Source organism: Podarcis tiliguerta (genome assembly GCF_965153285.1).
Source record: "Podarcis tiliguerta genome assembly, chromosome: 12".
NCBI lineage: Eukaryota > Metazoa > Chordata > Lepidosauria > Squamata > Lacertidae > Podarcis > Podarcis tiliguerta.
In genome coordinates this window covers 42,769,123-42,790,805 of record NC_139545.1, presented here as the reverse complement: position 1 = coordinate 42,790,805, position 21,683 = coordinate 42,769,123, and the positions used below count along the sequence as shown (strand labels likewise).

The window sequence follows — 21,683 nt, the reverse complement described above, 5'->3', positions numbered from 1 at the left end:
CTTAGGGGCTTGGGGAAAGGGGGGGGGAGGGGAAAAAAACCCCAGGAATCGCAAGGCATTTTCATCTTGCGAAGCAAGCCCATAGCAAATTCGTCCTGCGAAGCACCTCCAAAACGGAAAACCCTTTCGTCTAGCGGGTTTTCCGTCTTGCGAGGCATTCGTCTTGCGGGGCACCACTGTACTTTTTTTGTTGGTCCTGAATCTGACAGGATTCCACCTAAGGATGATTGCAAGAGAAGATAAGAGGGCCAAACATTTGAGGCAGGGGGACGGGCTCCAAGCAATGTTGTAATTGTGCCTAGGAATTGGAATCATAGAATCATAAAAGAGACCACAAGGGCCATCGAGTCCAACCCCCTGCCAAGCAGGAAACACCATCAGAGCACTCCTGACATATGGTTGTCAAGCCTCTGCTTAAAGACCTCCAAAGAAGGAGACTCCACCACACTCCTTGGCAGAAAATTCCACTGTCGAACAGCTCTTACTGTCAGGAAGTTCTTCCTAATGTTTAAGTGGAATCTTCTTTCTTGTAGTTTGGATCCATTGCTCCGTGTCCGCTTCTCTGGAGCAGCAGAAAACAACCTTTCTCCCTCCTCTATGTGACATCCTTTTATATATTTGAACATGGCTATCATATCACCCCTTAACCTCCTCTTCTCCAAGCTAAACATGCCCAGCTCCCTTAGCCGTTTCTGAAGTTTAGATGTGGTCAGGAATGGCTCCTAAAAGTTTCACTTTTATTTCTTGGAATCCATATTATCTTTAGATGCCCTGCTCCTCCCATCCTTTGGACTGGAATACCATGAACAGAGAACACAAAGATGCAATATCACACTAAACAAGCTCTGTTTCCATGTTCCCCCTCACCTGAGATCAGATTTCTCTCCAGCTAATGATCTAGCAGCAAACAGTTGTTTCCCGTTGCAGCTGAATGGCAAACAATGTTTCACGACTAAATCAGAAGTGAAAGGGAAAATCATTACGACATTAGCAGGATTATTGTAAAAACTCACAGTTTCTAAAACATATATAAAATAGATGAGGAAAAGAATAAATAGAGTCAATTGGGATATGCAGAATAAGAAGAAAGAGGATAAATTCACAGAACCGCTGAAAGAGGGGGAAGGAAGTCAAGGTTTGATATGTGAGAATTGTTAAAAAAAAATTGAAATGTTTGTTATAAACAAAAATTATAAACTTATTTTTTAAAAAGTAGTAGTAAAAGGGAAAATCAAAGACCACATGAAAACAGTTCGGCATTATGTCTGAACCGATATATTTAAAAGGTATACAGTCATACCTCGTGTTATGTTTGCTTCACGTTGCGGCTTTTCAGGTTACGAACGTGGCAAACCCTGAAGTGTTTACTTCCAGGTTCACCGCAGGCACACGCACAAAAGTGCTCTATCGTGCTTAATGCACACGCAGTAACAAAGCTCTACTTACAGACTTTTCGGGCTGCGAACGGCACCCCGAAACAGATCGTGTTCGTAAGTAGAGGTACCACTGTACACTAATAGATTTCTCAGTGCCTTTCAAACTACAAATCTTGGAATTGTCAAAAAAAGGAAAATTGCTTTTTCCAGTGCAGTTCATGGCACTACAGTCCTACACAACTTGTGAACCACCGAGGCGAACAGAGAACACCCCCATCCACCTCCTTTAGGAAGTTTTCAAGACTCCTGTCATCCATGGCTGCTGAGCCGCACTCAGCTTGGTGAGTAACAAGTCATGCGCTCTATTTGGCAATAGTAGTAGAGATTTGAGAAAGTCCAGGTCAGGGCTCTCGCTTATGAGGTGACTGAGAGAATAGGATATATGCCAGGGGTGGGGAACTTCGGGCCTAGGGACCAAATATGGCCCCTACAGACCTCTCTATTCAGCCTTCAGAACTCTTTTCGGGCTGCACACTCTTCCAAGCCGCATCTCTTGCCAGCCCTGCTCTGCACCCTCCTTGTATGTTCTGCCTTGCTGGAATGTGTCCTTGAACTCTAATAAGAATGCTTGCTTGTCTGGGTGGAGGATAAAGATAAGTGTGTGTGTGTGTGTGTGTGTGTGTGTGTGTAAAACTAGGTTATTACTCCATGAACTTTTAAGGAAAAGAGCATGTAATTTCATCCAATGACAGATTTATCTGCTAAACAAGTTGATTCATAATGGCATTAGCCTAACATTTTCATCTGCAGGAAATTCCCAGCCCTAAAAAGGTCTTCTGGGTCAACATTCCCCGTATTAAGATGAACAAAGCTATTCCTTCTATCTTAACTGAAAACACCAAAGAAAAGTTCCCAACAGGCCACAGCTTTATTTGATATGCAAAACAAGACTGTATTCTCTAACTTCTCATAAACATAGTGTTGTTCTTAGCATGCCAAGTTGTAGGAGGGAGTACAGGAGCGTGGTTTTATATTTGACCTCCTAAGATAAAGGGGTAGGATAAAAATGCAGCGAACTTATAATAAAATACTCACAGGTATAGGAGGGTTTCAGCACATGCTCGTCTTGCTCAAATCACATTCCTCCTGCCTTCTACATCAGAGGTTACCAAACCACAGTCCACAAACCACCAGCGGTCTGCAAGCTTCACTCAGGTGGCCCTCAGTCTGCCTGTGAATGTGCAGCTGAAGGTGGGAGGTGGCACATCCATTGCACAAAACATCCAGTTTGATTTTTACTTGTGTTCTTATTTCTTCTTATATTTCTTATATGATATTAAGATTTTAATTGTGTGGAAATCATACAGCATCTAACACGGCCCATTACAATTGCTACAACAGGCAGAGAAACAATTAAGTGGTCCAGCAAGAACATAAGCAATTTTCAAGCGGTCTATCGGGGGTTGGGGAACCACTGTTCTACATGATTGTAAAAGACAGTATTTTAAAACACAGATCTGCCACCTTCATATCTAATTTGGACCCAAATGAAACCCCAGCAACTCAGCTGACACTGAGTTGTCGCTTTTGCTAAAAGGCAGCGGCAACAAATAGGGTCATAAACCAACAAACCTACACATGTGACTCAGAAGTACCCCTCTATTCAGAGTGATCTATGCACATGTAAGTGTACATAGAACTGCATCCTGGAAGATTTTGTTTTTCCCTGTGTTATTTCTTCAACAACTGCTTCAGTGATATAAAAGCACTGGAATTTCCATTTCCAGAACTGACCAAGGTGGGAGGGAGTCAAATAAGGTTCACACTTATTTTATTTTTTGCAGCCAAGGCAATCTCTTGCTAGTTCATGCCAAGCGAAGGCAAAGCTATTCAGCAGCCTTTTACGCCATCATATCTTTCACCAGGTATTCCATGCTAGCACACTGTATTCCAACCAAGGCTGGATTAGCCCAGCATGATTTACACAGGGAGAGATGCTTGTCAGAATGACTGCTAGCAACAGGAATGCTCATAACAGCAGGTGAGGCTCAGGAAGCAGCACAGGCAATTTGGGCAATTTCCCACAAAGGGCCTTGTTTCAGCAATCATATGGAAGCTGCCACTCTTGACACGTGCTGGGAGAACCACACGGTGCAAAAGGGAGGAGGGAAAGCATGCTGCCATTTCCTGCAGACTATGCAGTTCAGTACTTTTCCTTCAGTTCAACGATCTCACAGAAAACTAAAAAGAACATGTCAGCAGCAGAAGACAACAGAGGCCAAAAGCAGCTTGCTCTTTGCCATTGGCGATCACAGTTTTGTGATGCCTTTGGAAGCCAAGCCCAACATTCTGGCTGCTTGCCCTTCCCTGCTGAAAGTTACCCACCCCAACGTCAATGCAGAAAAAGGGGGTCGGATCACCTCCGTAGCACAGTGGCCAAATCCCTCTCAGCCTTGTTTCCAACCATGGAGTGGGAAAGGGGTGGTGACGGCAGGACAACTGCCAGAACAATTCCCACCCACTTCTCAGAAAGAAGGAAGGGGTTGTCCTGCTCACCAGACAAGATAGTGGCACACGGCCCATAGCAAGTGAGAAATGTGCCGCTGCTGCCACAAAAGACCAGTCATCAGGTTCCACAGCTGCAATTTTGTCCATCTGAAAATGTGGCATTGCATCCCGAGGGTTGCTGGCCACGAGGAAACAGTGGGTGTATCAAGCTGAAACATTTGGACCACGGCCCAGAACCTCCTGGTTTGGACAATCAGATGACACCAAACAGCCAATCCTGTGCCACTGAGTGATCAAAAGCTCACAGTTCTGTCCATTATCCATGGAGGCAGTGAGAGATTTTACTTTCTTGAACTCCATGATCACTGCAGATGGTGACAGCAGTCATGAAATAAAAAGACGCCTGCTTCTTGGGAGAAAAGCAATGACAAACCTAGACAGCATTTTAAAAAGCAAAGACATCACCTTGCCAACAAAGGTCCGTATAGTTAAAGCTATGGTTTTCCCAGTAGTGATGTATGGAAGTGAGAGCTGGACCATAAAGAAGGCTGATTGCCGAAGAATTGATGCTTTTGAATTATGGTGCTGGAGGAGACTCTTGAGAGGAAAATCAGCCCTGAGTGCTCACTGGAAGGACAGATCCTGAAGCTGAGGCTCCAATACTTTGGCCACCTCATGAGAAGAGAAGACTGCCTGGAAAAGACCTTAATGTTGGGAAAGATGGAGGGCACAAAAAGGGGACGACAGAGGACGAGATGGTTGGACAGTGTTCTCGAAGCTACCAGCATGAGTTTGACCAAACTGCGGGAGGCCGTGGAAGACAGGAGTGCCTGGTGTGCTCTGGTCCATGGGGTCATGAAGAGTCGGACACGACTAAACAACAACAACATGGGACATATCACCAAAGGAGACCACCAGCTTCTCCTTATATGAACAAGCTACTAACTTGTCTTCTTTTCTGCCTATCCAAATGCTGCTAGTAATTGTTATTATTATTTCTGGTACTCCACCCATATGACTGAGTTGCCCCGGCCACTCTGGGTGGCTTCCAACAGGCTACAAAAAAAACCACAGCAAAACATCAAACATTAAAAGCTTCCTGAAACAGGGCTGCCTTCCGATGTCGGCGAAAAGTCATATAAAATAATAATTTATCTCCGTCAATGTTATTTGCTTGCTTGCGGCGCTGAAGACCTGACAACCATGTTCAAAAGTCAGAGGATCTGTGACAACGTGGAACAATCACAATTTTTGCACACACCCTGAAATTGTGCAGAGACTGGGGAGGGAAGGCGCTTGTGATGTGCCTGGAAGGAACCCAACGAATGTATCTCCAAGCAAAAGTTATGAAACAGAGCTGTGCACCAACATCTCTCCATCTGGCACAACTCTCATAAATGTCAAAGGCGTTTTGCAAAGGAGGCATCCCTGATGGATTCTGTCCCAAGTGCACTGATGCAGGGCCTCAAGAATCACACCTTGATTGGGTTCCTAAAATGCAAAACAAAAGCAACAACAACAAAGAAGTGTTTTAACTAATCAAAACCTCTTAACTGCAATCTAAAATTTAAGAGGAAAAATTCCTGGGGATTTCTCTCAAGCTCATTTAGTATAATTGGTCAGTAAAGGGGTGTATGTATATTGTTAGCTGATTTTTGTTTTAGCATTAACCACACACACAAACATCAATACAGTTCAAATACCTCTAAGGAAAAATTACGACCAGCGGAGTGGAATGGGAGTCTCATTGTTCAACTTGCCTCATTGACTGTAGGCATTAAAGGAGGTCAGTAAGTCATCTGTAGCAGGACTTGGAAGTTGTGTCGGCACATGCTGACTGAAGAGAGAAATCGCCAGGCAATCTTCATTCAAACAAATGTGCTGCAGAACTATCTGGCAGGCACAGACAGGGCTCTTACATGCAACGTCTAAATAACCATTTCCAAAACGACCATCAAAACAGTATCTAGCCTTGTACAAGGAAGCTTGGCTTGCACAAAGCTATACTCAGCTTTCTGAATGTGAATATTGTTTGTATTTTTTAAAAACACAGTGGTCATGCAGGGAGGTGGGGAATAATGAGAATGAAAAGCCCCGGGTAGTGTCACCCTGGAGCAGAAGACAAAATTATTCAGCTGATATGAACTCCTGTGAAATCTAAAATACACAATTCCTTGAATGGGCCCAGAAATACAGAGAGCCTTTTCTGCTGGATAGGAACAATGCTCCTTAGTACCAAAGACGACAAATGGAGCTATATATTTATTTCAGCCCTGGATTCCTACATTCAACCAAGAAACACTTTCATTTCCTTCCAAAAGCAACAGGAAAAAAAGCTGAAAATGACCCTGGGTGGCAGAGGTGGTAGATCAAACACACCAAGCATTCTTGTTTCTATTCTAAATACCTGCGTACATTGTGGAAACGTTACCTTGTCCTCTGCCGACAACTCTGTATTTTTTGGCTTTGAGGCCAATGCTCCTGCTGGATGCAAAGACCATATGGTTTCCACCTACAGGGTTTACAGAAGAAAATACACATGGAAGGAGAAAGGAATGTTCAGTGGTAGGTCCCTTTTGTCCAGGGGTCAGCAAACTTTTTCAGCAGGGGGCCAGTCCACTGTCCCTCGGATCTTGTGGGGGGCCAGACTATATTTTTTTGGGGGGATGAATGAATTCCTACGCCCCACAAATAACCCAGAGATGCATTTTAAATAAAAGGACACAATCTACTCATGTAAAAACACACTGATTCCCAGACCATCTGCAGGCCAGATTTAGAAGGCGATTGGGCCGGATCTGGCCCCCGGGCCTTAGTTTGCCTACCCATGCTTTTCTCCACAAATTCAGTCCCCAGCATCTCCAGGCAGGGCAGGGAAAGACACCCTTTCTGAAATCTGAAGATCTGCTACCAGCCAGTGTAGATGATAATGACCAAGACAGACCCATGTCTGACTCGGTATAAGACAGATTTCCTTGTTCCTATGCTATCCTTATGGGATGATAGGGATTCGTTGCAGAATACTAACTATGCGTACTAGGAAAGCAGCAGAAGTCACAGAAAAGGTAAGCCCAGAATGGTCAGGTGAAGGGAGACTTTCTTAACAGGCTTTGCAATCATCTGATATCTTGCCTAAAAATAAAGGTAAAGGGACCCCTGACCGTTAGGTCCAGTTGCGGACGACTCTGAGATTGCGGCACTCATCTTGCTTTACTGGCCGAGGGAGCTGGCGTACAGCTTCTGGGTCATGTGGCCAGAATGGCTAAGCCACGTCTGGTGAACCAGAGCAGTGCACGGAAACACCGTTTACCTTCCCGCCAGAGCGGTACCTATTTATCTACTTGCACTTTGACGTGCTTTCGAACTGCTAGGTTGGCAGGAGCAGGGACCGAGCAACGGGAGCTCACCCCGTCGCGGGGATTCGAACCACTGACCTTCTGATCGGCAAGCCCTAGGCTCTGTGGTTTAACCCACAGCACCACCCGGGTCCCAATATCTTGCCTACCTGTTTGGTATTTTCAGCTCACACTTAATGCTACTGCTTAGTTGACGGCAGCACATGGTGCTGAGGGGTTTTTGTGTTTATTGTACACTCTGATCCACCCGGCCACTATCGGCCTCACCTCACCAAAAACTGAAGGCACCATTTCTTGCCCTACTGCGGCTGTAGAGACCGATGCAGGAGAGACATGTTTTGTTGCAGCCGGGGCAAACAAAGGTGTCTGGTTGTGCTGCTGCAGATGCACCATGGCGTTTCTTCCTCCCAGAAGTCATTCCTCCTCTGGACACTGCTATGAATCCTCTCTAAGGATTCTTAAAATCACATGTTTCTTGAAGAGGTCCCAAAGAAAGTTGTGCCAGGCTTACAGGAAAGAGCATAGCAGAAAACAAGAGTGGGAGAAGGCAACCAAAAGGAGAGTGGATGCGGTTATCCAGACCATAACCAAGGCTTGATGCTGACACTGGGCTGTAGCCAACTAACTCCTACTCAGAGTAGCCCCCCCCCCCCCAAAATGAATACACCTAAGTTCTCTGTGTTCATTAACTTCAATGGGTCTACTCTGAGTAGGACTAAGCATGGATACAACTCATTGTCCTCATAGTGGGGATAGACCTGCATCCTCATTCTTTAACCTTTAGAAGGGACAATCACATACATCATATCTCGGGTTACAGACGCTTTAGGTTGTGAGTTTTCGGGTTTACAGATGCACTGAAACCCGGAAGTACCGGAACGGGTTACTTCCGGGTTTCGGAGCTCGTACATGCGCATAAATACTAAATCACGCTTTGCGCAGAAGCACCGAATCGTTACTCAAGTGTTGTAATGGTTCTAGGGATTGCTTGTGCATAAGTTGCCTTTACTCATGGCTAGGTTGCATGGTTGAACCCTTTCTGACTAGACAGCCCTCTATTCCGTGGCTGCCTCAGTCGCTGGCAGAATCCGTCAGTGGGCGTTTCTTAAACCGCTTCCAACATAAAAGCTGCTTGACGCCCAGTCTCCTCCCCCGTTGCCTGCGCGAAAGCTTTCTGCGCAAGGTGGGTGTGGGCAAAGGAGCACTTGTGCCCTCTCCGCTGGTCTCCTGCGAAGAGTCATGGAGCCAACTCTCTGTTTTCTCTATCTCCTCCTTCTCCACTGGTGTTACGCTGATTTCCTTCCCCAGCGGGCTATCCCTCCTCCTACTAGGACCCTCTCCACCATCGTCCGGGAGCCCCCTCACTGCCTCCCGCTCCGATGGCAGTTCCCTGACACGTGTGCACAGACGTGGCGCTGTGGGTTGTGAACACTGCGGGTTGCGAACGCTGCAGATTGCGAATGTGCCTTCCGCACGGATCATGTTCACAACCCAAGCATTCACTGCACTCTCAGCTGCAGGGCTCACTCCCAGCATTCACCAGTCATATCATGCCCTTTCCTCTGTGATCCCCAGAAGGTGAAACAATCACCAGGTTAAGGCAATTTCTTGGTGCCAGAACTACACATCCACCACTTAGCGCCAACAGCAGCTGCTCGTTCATCTAACTGCCAGCTATTTTCACTAACTAAGTAACGCGAAAATCAGTCTCTCAGTTTACTTGAGCAGGAGAAGAGGAAGGAGACATGTGACGCAATTATTAGACAGCCACCATCAAGGGTGAGGGGGAAGACACAAATCATGCCCCTGGCACAACCTGGCCCTCACAGTCATCACATTCTCTAATGAAGAGAGAATTGGCAATTACTGTCAGGGCCAAAGGGTAGGTTGCTACTTTCAGCAAGTACACTGTCAAGGTATACTGGGCATAAAGCCTCAATTTCACTGTACATTTCCTGCTAGACATATCTGACAGCAATTCCTTCCTTGCTGGTACACAAAGATAGTACATTGGGATTTACGGCATATATTATTTTTCTGATTGATCTGGAACGTTTATGAGGTAGGCTTCCAGGTGGGAACTGGGAGGGTCTACCTTTCTGTGTGTGGATAAATGAAATGATATATATGATACAAATGTGATAATGGCCCCTTATAGTTATTTTCCCCCTCCTTTCTCTTTTCTTTTCTCTCTCATTTCTTGGGTTTCTTAAAATTTTTGTTATTTGGTTGGATTTTTATTGTATTTATTGAAAACTTTCAATAAAAATGCTTATTTAAAAAATGAAACATTGGTGAACTACTACACATCACAGTATCATCAGTATAAAACAAGAGTGGTATACAATAATAAAAATAAAGCAAGAACAGATAGAATAGTTCTTTAAAAAAGAAAGAAAAGCAAATACTGCCTGCGAGTAAACTCATTCTTTTGAGAAAGACTGTGAAAATGAAAAATAAAAAGTTTTCAGCATTTGACAAAATGCATACAGAGTTGGAATCTAACTTCAACAGGCACTCTGTTCCATACGATAGCTGAAAGACCTTGTCCAAGCTGCCATGAAATGAACCTCTGGGCATGCAGCTCCATAATAATAATAATAATAATAATAATAATAATAATAATAATAATAATAATTTATTATTTATACCCTGCCCATCTGGCTGGGTTTCCCCAGCCACTCTGGGCGGCTTCCAAAAGAATATTAAAATACTGTGATACATCAAACATTAAAAGCTTCCCTAAAAAGGGCTGCCTTCAGATGTCTTCTAAAAGTCTGGTAGTTGTTGTTCTCTTTGAGGGCTTTTAGGGCTTTATACGGCAACAGTAAAACCTTAAAACTTGGCTCGGTAACGTAATAGCAGCCAGTGTAGTTCCCTCAGCACTGACGTGATGTGTTCACAGAAGACAACCCCAGCCATAAGAGGGGCTGCGATACATCCTGCACGAGCCGCAGCTTCTGGACCAAACCCAATGGCGTACATATTCACAAGACAATGCATAGTCACACATCAAACAGCTTCTAAGGGGGGAAAAAAGAACATGCCCATTTGGAACTCCCAAGCACAAGAAGCCATTGGGCACAGCCATATTTGTTTACACATGGAGGCCATTATTATTACTTTTTAAGGTTGAGCATAAATAGTACTATAAGTATAGCGGCTGGGCCTGGCACTAGGAAAGCAGTCAAGGAGTTGAGCCCAGTATACCAGCAGATTAACTGAGTGATGTTACTTCATGAATATGCGCTCTCTGGTGTGAGCTCCCAAGTAGGGAGACTGTGTGCCATAGATCCCAGTTGAAAACAGAATGCTATAGCAGCATGTGAGTTAAGCTGGATCTGTAAAGGAGAAGAAAGCAGAGTCTTCTCATGTAATCCTTACGACTAGAAATAAAAACCCACATTATGCTAACTTTCTTGTAGAAATAATGAATTTAGGTAGATTTTTTTTAAAAAAAGTTATAGAATGTTAATTCTCTTAATGAGGGGTTGCTAGGTAGTGACAGCAGTCATGAAATTAAAAGACGCCTGCTTCTTGGGAGAAAAGTGATGACAAACCTAGACAGCATCTTAAAAAGCAGAGACATCACCTTGCCGACAAAGGTCGGTATAGTTAAAGCTATGGTTTTCCCAGTAGTGACGTATGGAAGTGAGAGCTGGACCATAAAGAAGGCTGATCGCTGAAGAATTGATGCTTTTGAATTATGGTGCTGGAGGAGACTCTTGAGAGTCCCATGGACTGCAAGAAGATCAAACCTATCCATTCTGAAGGAAATCAGCCCTGAGCGCTCACTTGAAGGACAGATTCTGAAGCTGAGGTTCCAATACTTTGGCTACCTCATGAGAAGAGAAGACTCCCTGGAAAAGACCCTGATGTTGGGAAAGATGGAGGGCACAAGGAGAAGAGGACGATAGAGGATGAGATGGTTGGAGAGTGTTCTTGAAGCTACTAACATGAGTTTGACCAAACTGCGGGAGGCAGTGGAAGACAGGAGTGCCTGGCGTGCTCTGATCCATGGGGTCACGAAGAGTCGGACACGACTAAACGACAACAAAGGGTGACAGAGAGGAATGACTGGGATAATGGGAGATAATAAATGTGCATCAGCAAAAAGGGGGACAGTGGGACATGTGGTGAGGAACATTCCTTTAAAGTCACTATCAAGACTGTAATGAAACCTACAATTTTGTATCTGTCTCTACTAGCTGAGGTACAGGCAAGGAGGCTGAGAAAAGGGTCTGTCACGGGAGCTCCCAATGGATTCTTATTCCTACTTTAAAAAAAAAAAAAAAACACTACTCCAACATAAAGGGGGGAGGGAAGCATCAATTTTGCTTTCTTTACATTCTCAATGACCTTGCCCAGAGCAAAATGCAAAGTATCTTCAGAGAAAGTGAATACATTTTAATCTGCGCATGCAAGTTCATGTACTAACAGAAATGAAGAAGAAATTTTTCCCTATCCATCCTTCAAAAAAAACAACAGGTAAGCAAAAGTCACTGTTAGGTCCTGCAACATAAAATGAATATAGCTAGAAAGGAAATTAGTAATTGATTCCGAATCTAAATTGGCTTTCAAGCTACAGAGTCCTCTCTTATTATCTTCCTCTAACTTAGCAAGAGAGCTTGATGCAACATGGCAGAATTGTGTGTTCAAACATCTACATTTACCCTAAAGATTTCCAGAACTCATGCAAAGGGGTAGAGACAGAGACACCACATATTCAGTTACTGATTATTTGGAAATTGTGAAGAGGTCACAGGAATGCAAGAACAATTTGCTAACAGACACCCATACCCATAAATTGCTGAATCAGTAATGCACAAGGGAAACTTCGCAGGGAAACAAACGAACTTTGATCTGGTTCCTTCACCCACTTCACTCTTCAACTTCCCTGTTCTCGCCACAATGACACTGCTACACCTGGAAAAATACAACTATATGCCATCAAATATAATCTTTTTTATGCAAACTACATAACGATGAACAGCAGCAGAGCACACTGAATAGCCACTTAAGTATTTGCTACTCACTCTTCCTGGCATACACCACGTATCCTCATTAACTAACAAGACTAGCAGGGAGTTAATAATCCCTCTTTAAAAAGGAGCAGGTCTCTTCAGTTATACTTTGCTTTACTGCTGCATCCTCCAGGAATGAAAGCTGAGATTTAAGTTGGTGAAGGTCTTCGCTCTCAAAGCTATTGTTGTATGAGCAGCTTTACAACCACAGGGGCGAACACTGCCTTCCAACGTGGCTTTCTAGTGCCTTCCTGCACTTGACATTTAAGTGGCAATATATGCCAGAAACATTTCAATTTCTACACATTTACTCTTTACACAGTAGCAAGCTTCAAATATGTAATACAGCTGGTTTTTAAATGAAAAATGAATAAATTATGCATGTGATTTAAATTTACACCCGTACAATGTGCCATGAATTAAGACCACTTTCACAGCTCAGTACAATCCAAGGCATAATTTTGTACTTTTTTATTATAAACCAATGGCAAATATGCATATACAAAAAATTTCCTTGGCCATTTATCAAAGTGGAAAGAATGGCAAGGTCTTGGCAGCCAGCACCACTCTGCCACAGCAAGCACTGAATCCAGAAGGGTTTTAAGAGACAAGAGTTTATAATGAGATGTGCAAACAGAAAACTTTCTGGCTACCATTACTACTAAGTTCCCAAGGCAACATCTCATGTATGGCAAGACCAATAGGAGAAATTGTGCCATGGCTGCGGAATAACCACATAAGCATATCACACAACATAGGTGGAACACTCAGTTCAATATCAACTATAATATATAAATTTCAGTGATCACATCTGGATGGCATGGTAAGCCATAAACCATGGTTTGCTGCGAATAAGCAGCTAGTGCATGCTGCCAAATGGTGCCACCCACGATCCTCCTCTAGTGTAACCATAAACAACAAACCATTGGACATCCAAATCAATCCTCATGGCTGGTTTCTCTCCAAACCAATCATGATCTGAAAAGGCTTCCTTTGGTTACCCCTAGGAGAAACAACCACAATCAATGCAATGCTAGCCCAAGGCTTATGGTTTATTACCCTGCTTGCGCTAAGAAAGGAGTGCAGCAGGAGCACTCAGCAGCATGAATTGGCATGGTACTCATTCCCATAGATAAGCCACATGGCTTCCCTTGTCGTCCCAAGACAGCCAATGTGCGAGCCTTTTAACAAAGTATGATCACTTATACATTTTCAAGTATTCTTATGTCTAGTTATTAAAAATGACTGATGTGCCAACTGTCTTACACCTTGTCTGCATATGTCGCTAGACATACAATTTATCAGAATTCATCCAATCAACTGCAAGGAAATACAAAAAAAGTATCAGCAGCACTGAAAGGCTCACATTCCAGATGATGAAATCACTCTAAAGTTTGCATGTACTCTCTGTGTGTGTGTGTGTGTGTGTGTGTGTGTGTGTATATATATATATATATATGGAAGACTATATTGTAGCAATACTTTGAAAAACTATAAATATTTTGATTCCTTAACAATGCACTCCATCCTTAACAGCACATGCACTATTCCACAGACCCAATGGAGCTATATGGGTATGCGTCCTGAATATGTTGCAGCCCAATCTAACTGAACTTTCCTTTTTATTACATTTTCTTTAAGCAAGCCATGCAAAGACTGCAAAACAATCTGTCTGCTGCTCTGAAACCCTGTGTCTTTTGCATCCGGTTCGACAAACCTAAAAGCTCTTGTACAATTCTGCCTTTGATCAAAAAGTTTCCCACATACTTGGTTGAAGAAAATAAACTGCCCCTGTCTAGCAAATAAATCATGTTGAAAATCAATCCCCAGTCAAGAGTTGTTCCACCATGCACAGAAAATTTAACACGCGATTGACATGCCATAAAAAGGAGGCCTGAATGGATTTTATTAGTGGCCCAGTTATATGGGATGCAGATTTCTGATCCGGAATTGACAGTGCAAGATGTGATCTAGAAGTACTTTGTTAGTGCTTCATTCCAAGCATGAGGGAGGAAAACATTGCATCAGAGTTGAAATTATTACGCTATTAATATTCAAACCCACCCCACAAACAGCATCTGGCATTGTTATATGGCTGCAATATCCTGGATCAGCGTGTGACGTGAGTGGGAACATCACAGATAACGACAGCATAGCATTGCAGAAATCATGGCATCTAATCTTAAATGCTAATTTGCCAGTGCTTCAGCTAATAGGATCGTGTTGCAAGAGCATTTTAAGGATCAGATGATGCTTTAGCCGGTTCTTAACAGCATTAATCCCCTAATTAATGGAATTTATAAAACAGTTGCTTTTAGCAAAAGGTAGAGAGGGCCTGCATTTGTTGAGCGCAACCAGTTGTTACACTCGCCACAAAAAGGTCTTAATGGTGGAAATATCACTTAACGGCTAAAGCATGATTAATGTATTATACATTTGATGTTAGCCGCTCTGAGCCCGGTTTTGGCTGGGCAGGGCGGGGGACAAATTATTATTATTATTATTATTATTATTGAACCGGGGGCGGGCGGGTGTCATAAATTCAACATAAACTGAACCCTGAACATTACGGTCAAGAAGTAATCTTTTTCTTCAACAGCCAATGATAAAGAGTAACTTCAGTAAAAGGGCAAGGCCAGACAAATTCCTCCACTGTGAGAATGTGCGGGATTTTTGAAGTTTCAAGTTGTAAACAATTAAAGAGATGCAAGAATTATGGTGTCGGTCTTGTCAAGAAATGGCATGAGAGAGAGGATTTGTTTTATTGCAAGCTGGAATCATCCTAGCCATCTCCAACTAGGAAATCTCCAATAGTTCTGACTGCAAAATTAAAGATAAACAGTGCTATATGCCTGTTTGAGAGACAAAGATTTATTTCCCTTGCATCTTTTGATCCACACCAAACCTTGAGGTACTGAACCTGAAACAAGTTTGTTGGTATCCAATTCAGAGAAGCAATGCAAATAATTAACAAAAAAGACACATGGTTATATATAATCTTATATGTCAGAAAATATTTGTATATTGCTGAGCTATCAAAGTACAACAAATACCAACATTTCTTTCGATCTATTTGACACATATTACATTGCTTATCTACTGGGGTTAATAGTCCCACATATAAACACACCTGAATAACTCATTAACTGAGTAGAGAGCTCAGGCTAGGCCACACCCTCACCTCTGTTTTCATTCAAAATGAACCCTGTGAACACACTGGCTTTCAGCCAAGGGTCAAATTAAGTCAAGTGTAGATTATTTCGCAAAAAGAAATCTTACACAAAACAATTATTTTTTAGAACTGTCATTTTACCTTGAAAAGGTACAAAATAAATACAGTACCACACAGCACTGAGCACATCTTGTCAGATGGTCAGATTTTTTTTTTTCTACCAATGCACATGGGGAAATAATGTGTTAAAATAAAATCTGGTGTATGAAAAAGTTGAAGCTACCAGTTTTGCTTTTTTTTTTTAAGAGAAACATGTGTGGTGGATGGACAAACTTTTAAAAGAACTGACAAGATTCCAATTAACTAATGCAAAGGACACCCACTTGACAGGCAAGTCAGGATTTCCCAGACACTTTTCAAATAGCTCTCTGACTCTAGCACAAGTGTTATTAATCCATTATACCAATGTCTTGTCAACCCGTGCAGGGGAAGGCATCAGTAAACACTGCCACAGAAGAAACCTGCCCAGTATCTGTGACTGTCTACATTTCTCAGTGAAATTTAGCACAAACCAGAACAATTATCCCATGATACTAATTCAGTTCTGATGGACCGCAGCTTGTTTCTGAAACTGAATATAGACAGATTCTCAAGGCTATGGTTTCTATTCAGTGCTAGTCAGAATAGACCCAGTTAATGAGTAGAAGCCAGAACAAAAGTTAACAAACATGACTAACTTAGGTCTACTACTTTCAATGGGTCTACTCTTGAGTAGTTAGTTGGTCACAACCCTACAAATTTGATTGAACTTGGGAGGCCTGTATACTGCACGAACCCGTATATGTCCACAACATGTTGTGAAGCCCAAAAGGATAGCATTCTTAAATATTACAGGCTTTCCCACAGATATACAGACTTGGGGGGGGGGGCGAGAACCCCATAAAAGGCAACACAAAAATGAGTGATATTTGTTGCCTAGGAACACACTGCACCTTAAATAAAAAGTAACTATGGGATTTGGGGGGGGGGGCGGGGGAGTTGAGAGGCTTTCCCTTCAAGAGTATGAGGAAAAATACTGACGGGCCCAAACACATGAGGGCCTCCAAAAAGCCGTCCCCCAGAGTGGCATGATAATATCCAAAAGCTTCTTCCATCAAAAGCATGAGCAACATATGCTAGCATTTCCCACAACAGAATGACAGTGATGCTCACATGTGGATGGATGAACAGCATGAGGTAAAACAAGAAAACAAAAACGAGAAAACCCCACAGTATTTTGACGCTGCCTCTTTCAAATGAAAGCGCCGGAGGCATGAGCTACACGAGAGGAAAAAATAAAATTTCAGTCAGTAATGAGATGGAGGGAGGAAAGGCACACTCCAGTCCCTTTCCTACCCCACTAAAACAGTCTTCCCCAACCTAGTGCCCTTCATCATGGGAGTTGTAGTCCAAAAACCAGCAAAGTGCACCAGGTTAAGGGATAAATTAGGCTACCCTAGAAACACACCCTGAGAACCATCTCACAGTGTCCATGGGACCACAACAGGATTTTCAAGGTCGTCCTCAGTTTCTCTTCACAAAAAGGCAGTCAGGGGAAAAAAGACCTAGAGCTGCCCCTTCTCCTCCCTTCAAATACTGGCTATTTCTCTTAGTAACTCAAGGTCACACAACATTCCTCTGTGAACTGGAGTTGGAAAAAGAGCTGTTGGATATTCCCTTCCCTTCTTACACAAAACACTTGAGAAGATGGGGAAATGGGCAGAGAAATTCCTGCATTGTCCCAAGACCTCTTGCTCACAGACTGAAGGGTTAGTTCTCTTCCCCCTTGGTATGGTGGTAGGGCAAAAACTGTGACCCCCAGATGTTTAGACTCCGATTTCCATCAGCCCATAGCTGTCAACCTTTTCCTTTTTTTAAGGGAAATTTCCTTATTCCAAATAGAGAAGAGGGAAGTCGACAGCTATGCATCAGCCCCTGCCAGTACAGCCAATGGTCAAACATGGTCGTAGCTGTGGTAAAGCTGCATCTATGGTGCATGGGGAAAGAATGTGCTTACCTTGTGCCACCCTAGAAGTTGTAGGTTTTGTTTATGAAGTAAGGTTGGCCTAGCACAACGTACCACAAAACTGCACCATCCAGTTCTGCGGTACACTGGCTAAGGTAAGCCTAGCTTCACCAAGAAAATTAGGAGGGCGAGGTGAGAGTCATTTCCCCTTCGCAACTCTGCTGAAGAGACCAAGGGAAGTGACCTGGACCCCAGGCAAATTGTGGGACCTGCTCCATGACAATTGCTTCAAGAGTCTTTGAGCACAGGCATGTCCTCCCCGCGCACAGCTCTCAACAAGAGAACATGGCTCCAGCGCTGACCCCCACACAAAAAGCACTAGCAGCATGTGGAGACTCACTAGTAGCCCATGAGGAAATATATTTTTTTAACCAAGGCATATTTCTTAGGTTGGAAGTTTGAAAAATGGTCCACACCTGTCATCAGGATTTCAGGAGCTAGATGAGACGTATTGTCCCAGATGGCCTATTCCACCATGGCTGGGCCATTCTATCTACTACCAACTGCTCTATGACAGGAAGGCTCCTGGTTACTTTTTATATGTTGGTGCTGTTTGCTGTGATTTTTAAAAACCCCCACAAACCATCACAAACAACCTTGGAAGGCTTTGCATTCTGAATATAAATACATGCAATAAATAAACAGAACTAAAATGACGGGAAGGCCTCAAACCTCTAACTCTTTGGTGGCCTCTGCTAAAGGATCCTTGAGACACCCAGCAGTTTCCCAAATAAAGCCCTTTCCCCAAGGCTCTGTCATTAAGCAAGGGAGGCATATTTTGTTACCTGAGGTGGGCAGGTGGAGAAAAAATATCAAAATGCAATCCTCTTATGCAACTGACAATCTGCAACCCTTAACAGAACCCCGAAATCTGACACCTCAGATGGCTTTCTCCTCATCACGCGTAAAGGCAGAGCCCACCCGAAGAGCAATCGGCACATGCTCAGAGGCTACCGCTCGCTTAACACACACACACACCCCAAAACACGCTCAGGGACGCTCTTCCGCATTCCTTCTTCGGAGATGCCGATCTCTAGCTTGCAAAGAATCGAATTGCAAAGAAAGAAAGACCGCTCCAAGGCTCAAGTTTTTATTAAGCCGTCTTTGGAATGCTGTTTGTTGCTTGACGCGTGCAGGGAGGCTTTCCCACGTGCATAAAGGGGGGGGGGGATATCTCTCTTTTCCCACATGCACGCCGCAAAACCCGGGGTCTCGCGCGGCTGTGGGCGAGGCAGGGGGGAGAGCGGGGGTCTCTCCTTACCGTCGATGTTCTCCCTGTCGCTGATGTGCTGCAGGTTGCATCCCGTGTCCTCCCGGCTCAGCTCGGTGTCGGGGCGGTAGGACTCCAGCCGGGAATGGGCATTCCTCCGCAGCTTGGGGCTGGACGACACGCAGCATGAGGTCGTGTTCCCCATCTCCGCCGCCCGTGGAAAGCAGAGGGAGGAAGGAAGGAAGGAAAAAGAAGGGAAGGAAGGGTGATGGTAGTGGAGGAGGAGGGAGGCAGCAGTCACCAGCGATGTCGAGAAGCCATCAGCGTGCTGGGAAACGGCAAGCGCCGCTGCGGGGCAAGACGACGGTGGCGGCGGCGGCAGCAAGCGAGGCTCCCGCCGGCCGCGCTCCCCGGCGGCTGCTGGTGTGCCCCGAGGCTCATGCAAGCCGCCTTGCCCCGCCGCGCGGCTCAGTCCTCGTGCCCAGGCAGGCGCTGCTGCAAAGCCGGGCTATGCCTCTGCTGCTGCTGCTGCTGCAGAGCCGCAGCCCCATTGCCCTCCGCCGCTCCGCCGCCTCTTCTTCCTCTTCCCAGCAGCAGCGGCAGGAGGGGCGGGCTGGCGGCGGCTGCAACACCGCAGCCTTTTCTCCCCCGCCAGCGAGCAGAAGCGGCAGCGGCAGCAGCAGCAGCAGCGAACCCCGAGGCTGCCTTTTGCAAAAAGGAAAAAAAAAAGAAGCGGGGGAAAGAAAAGGGGGAAAACGGTTCCGGTTCAAGTGGGTGGGAACGCCGGGCTTGCTCGCTCTCGCTGCTGCTGCCAGACAAACAGGGCAGGCAGGCAGGCGTCTGTTTCTTTAAGCAGCAGCGCCTCTTCCTCGCTCCTCCCGTCGGGGGAAGCCCGGCCCGGCCGCAGCCGAGCGGGAGAGGGAGGGGATCCCAGCCGCGGGCGGAGGGAAAAGCCCCCTGCACGGCAAGGAGCGGGAGAGCCGGCCGCGGCCAGAGACAGCACCCCGCCTTCCTCCTTTCTGCCGGCTGCCCTGGAAGGAAACGGGCCGGAGGCTCCTCCGCGGCCGGGATCCTCCTCTGCGTGGCTCCGCTGTGGGAGGTCTTCTGCTCTGCTTTCGCTTTCCTCCCGCCCCCACTGAGCTCAGTTTTGGAAGTGACAAGCTGAGGGGCTGGGGTAACCCGCGCGCCTTCTGGTTTAGGGGTTAGGAGGGCCCGATCCGAAAGACGCTGCTTGGGAACAAGGGCTTGTGTTCGAGTCCAGTGCCCCAGATGGATGTAAAGGTTGGCTTCCAGCGGGGGCGGGGGGGCGTTATTGGATACCTGAAAGTTTCGGGGCAGGGGAGCATCAACACAAATCTGCAAATGCGCATTTATAGGATGCGGATTTGGCATGGCACAGAAGGCAAAGCCAATCACTGTAAATAAATTGTTTAGTTTGAACCCCACCTTAGATCACGCCAAATCAGCTTCTCTTCGATTCATTTTACCCCCATTAATTTCTCTCTTTTGCAAATCAATTACCGGTACACTATTTCTCCCCAATTCATTACCCCTGCAAAGTTAAGTAAATTGATTACCCACAATTTATATCCTACCCAGTAACCAAGATCACACGCACACAAATTCAGTTTCTCCCAAATTCATAACCCACCCAGATATATTCAAGTGGGCACTCATAGAAAGATTTGGGGGGGTCATGCCCCATTTGGGTCCATGCCCACCCCAGGTATACCTCTGACGTCAAGCAATGGGGCCTCACCTGGATCACCTAGTCATAGGAGAAATGAACCATACACATTCTCAAATACAGGGCCATCCCTACCATAAGGCAGATTAAGACGGCTTCCTCAAGAGACAGATGCCAGGCATGACAGAAGTTCCCTGATTCCCTTAAGCTAGCCTGCTCTGCACATCCTAAGTCATCCCACTGCCTTCAGATATCATGGAAGATGTTGTTTCACTGCCCATCTTGAAATAACATTCAGTGAGAAAGAGGCAGGTTTTGATTCAGCTTGTATTAAAGGCAAACCTACCTTCTGTCCACTTTCTGAAATAAAATGCAAACCGAAACATAGCCATGCTTCAAAACTCACTCTTCAGATTTTGCTGTGCAGTTCTCAAAAACATGTACAAAAAATTACATATACCAGGATAAAGGGTGCATAGGTTTGCATATATAAGTGAATCTAACATACAAAAATGTTCTATAGTAAGGAAAGTCACTGCAAAAAAATTGCCTGTTAGGGAATGAATTTTCAGGAGGACCTTTTAAAAAAAAAACAAAAAAACGTTTGTGGAAATGTAGAAAATTTAAGACTGGAAAAATGAGAAAATGAAAGAAATGAAAACTGTTAGATTTGCCTGTCTTTAAAATCAGCTGCCACAGACCAGTTAGATTCTGTATGTGGAAGTGGGAGTGCCATCCTGTCCTTAGCTTCTGGCACCAAAATGTATTGGGCTGGCCCTCCTCAAAAATGCAATGCTTTTCTATTTGGATTGCATGTGTCACATCCTACCTTGGGAAGCAGGCTCTGTTGAGGCCTGGTTCAAATTATGCTTCTTCAGCATGTAGCGCACACATGCATACCCTCTGACCGCACATTATCTGGTTAGCAACCCTTTCAGGAGTTAGGAGATCCTGAATCACAGCAATTGTTGGCAGTAATTTTCCTCTTCTTAGTGCGCAGCCAAAGCTTCCTGTGGCTGTTGTAGGATGTGGTTGTTTTGTATTTTTTAAATGAGTGTGTGTGTGTGTGTGTGTGTGTGTAAAAGGTTTTATTTCATTAGCTAGGGGGGAAATCCCTTATTTCATTTGAAAGAGAGTACCATGCTGAGTTCTGGACACCACATCTGAAGAACAGTACTAACAAACTGCATTGTGTCAAGAAGAAAGGGAAGCAGGATTATCTGGAAACTTAAGTCTTTTGAAGATTGGTTGGACGAGTTGAGCATGTTTAGCCTGGAGAAGATCA

General features: G+C 44.7%; 1 protein-coding gene across 1 annotated transcript in view; it reads right to left on the bottom strand.

Moving 5' to 3' along the window:
- The window catches only part of CCNY (cyclin Y), a 102,390-nt gene extending 82,567 nt beyond the window's left edge, over nucleotides 1–19,823 (bottom strand). Inside the window, exon 1 of the mRNA XM_083406737.1 lies at nucleotides 18,763–19,823. Within this exon, the coding sequence (XP_083262863.1) occupies nucleotides 18,763–18,916 (154 nt within the window). The 5' untranslated portion in view covers nucleotides 18,917–19,823. The remainder of the gene's footprint in view (nucleotides 1–18,762) is intronic.
- Nucleotides 19,824–21,683: the final 1,860 nt, after the last annotated feature.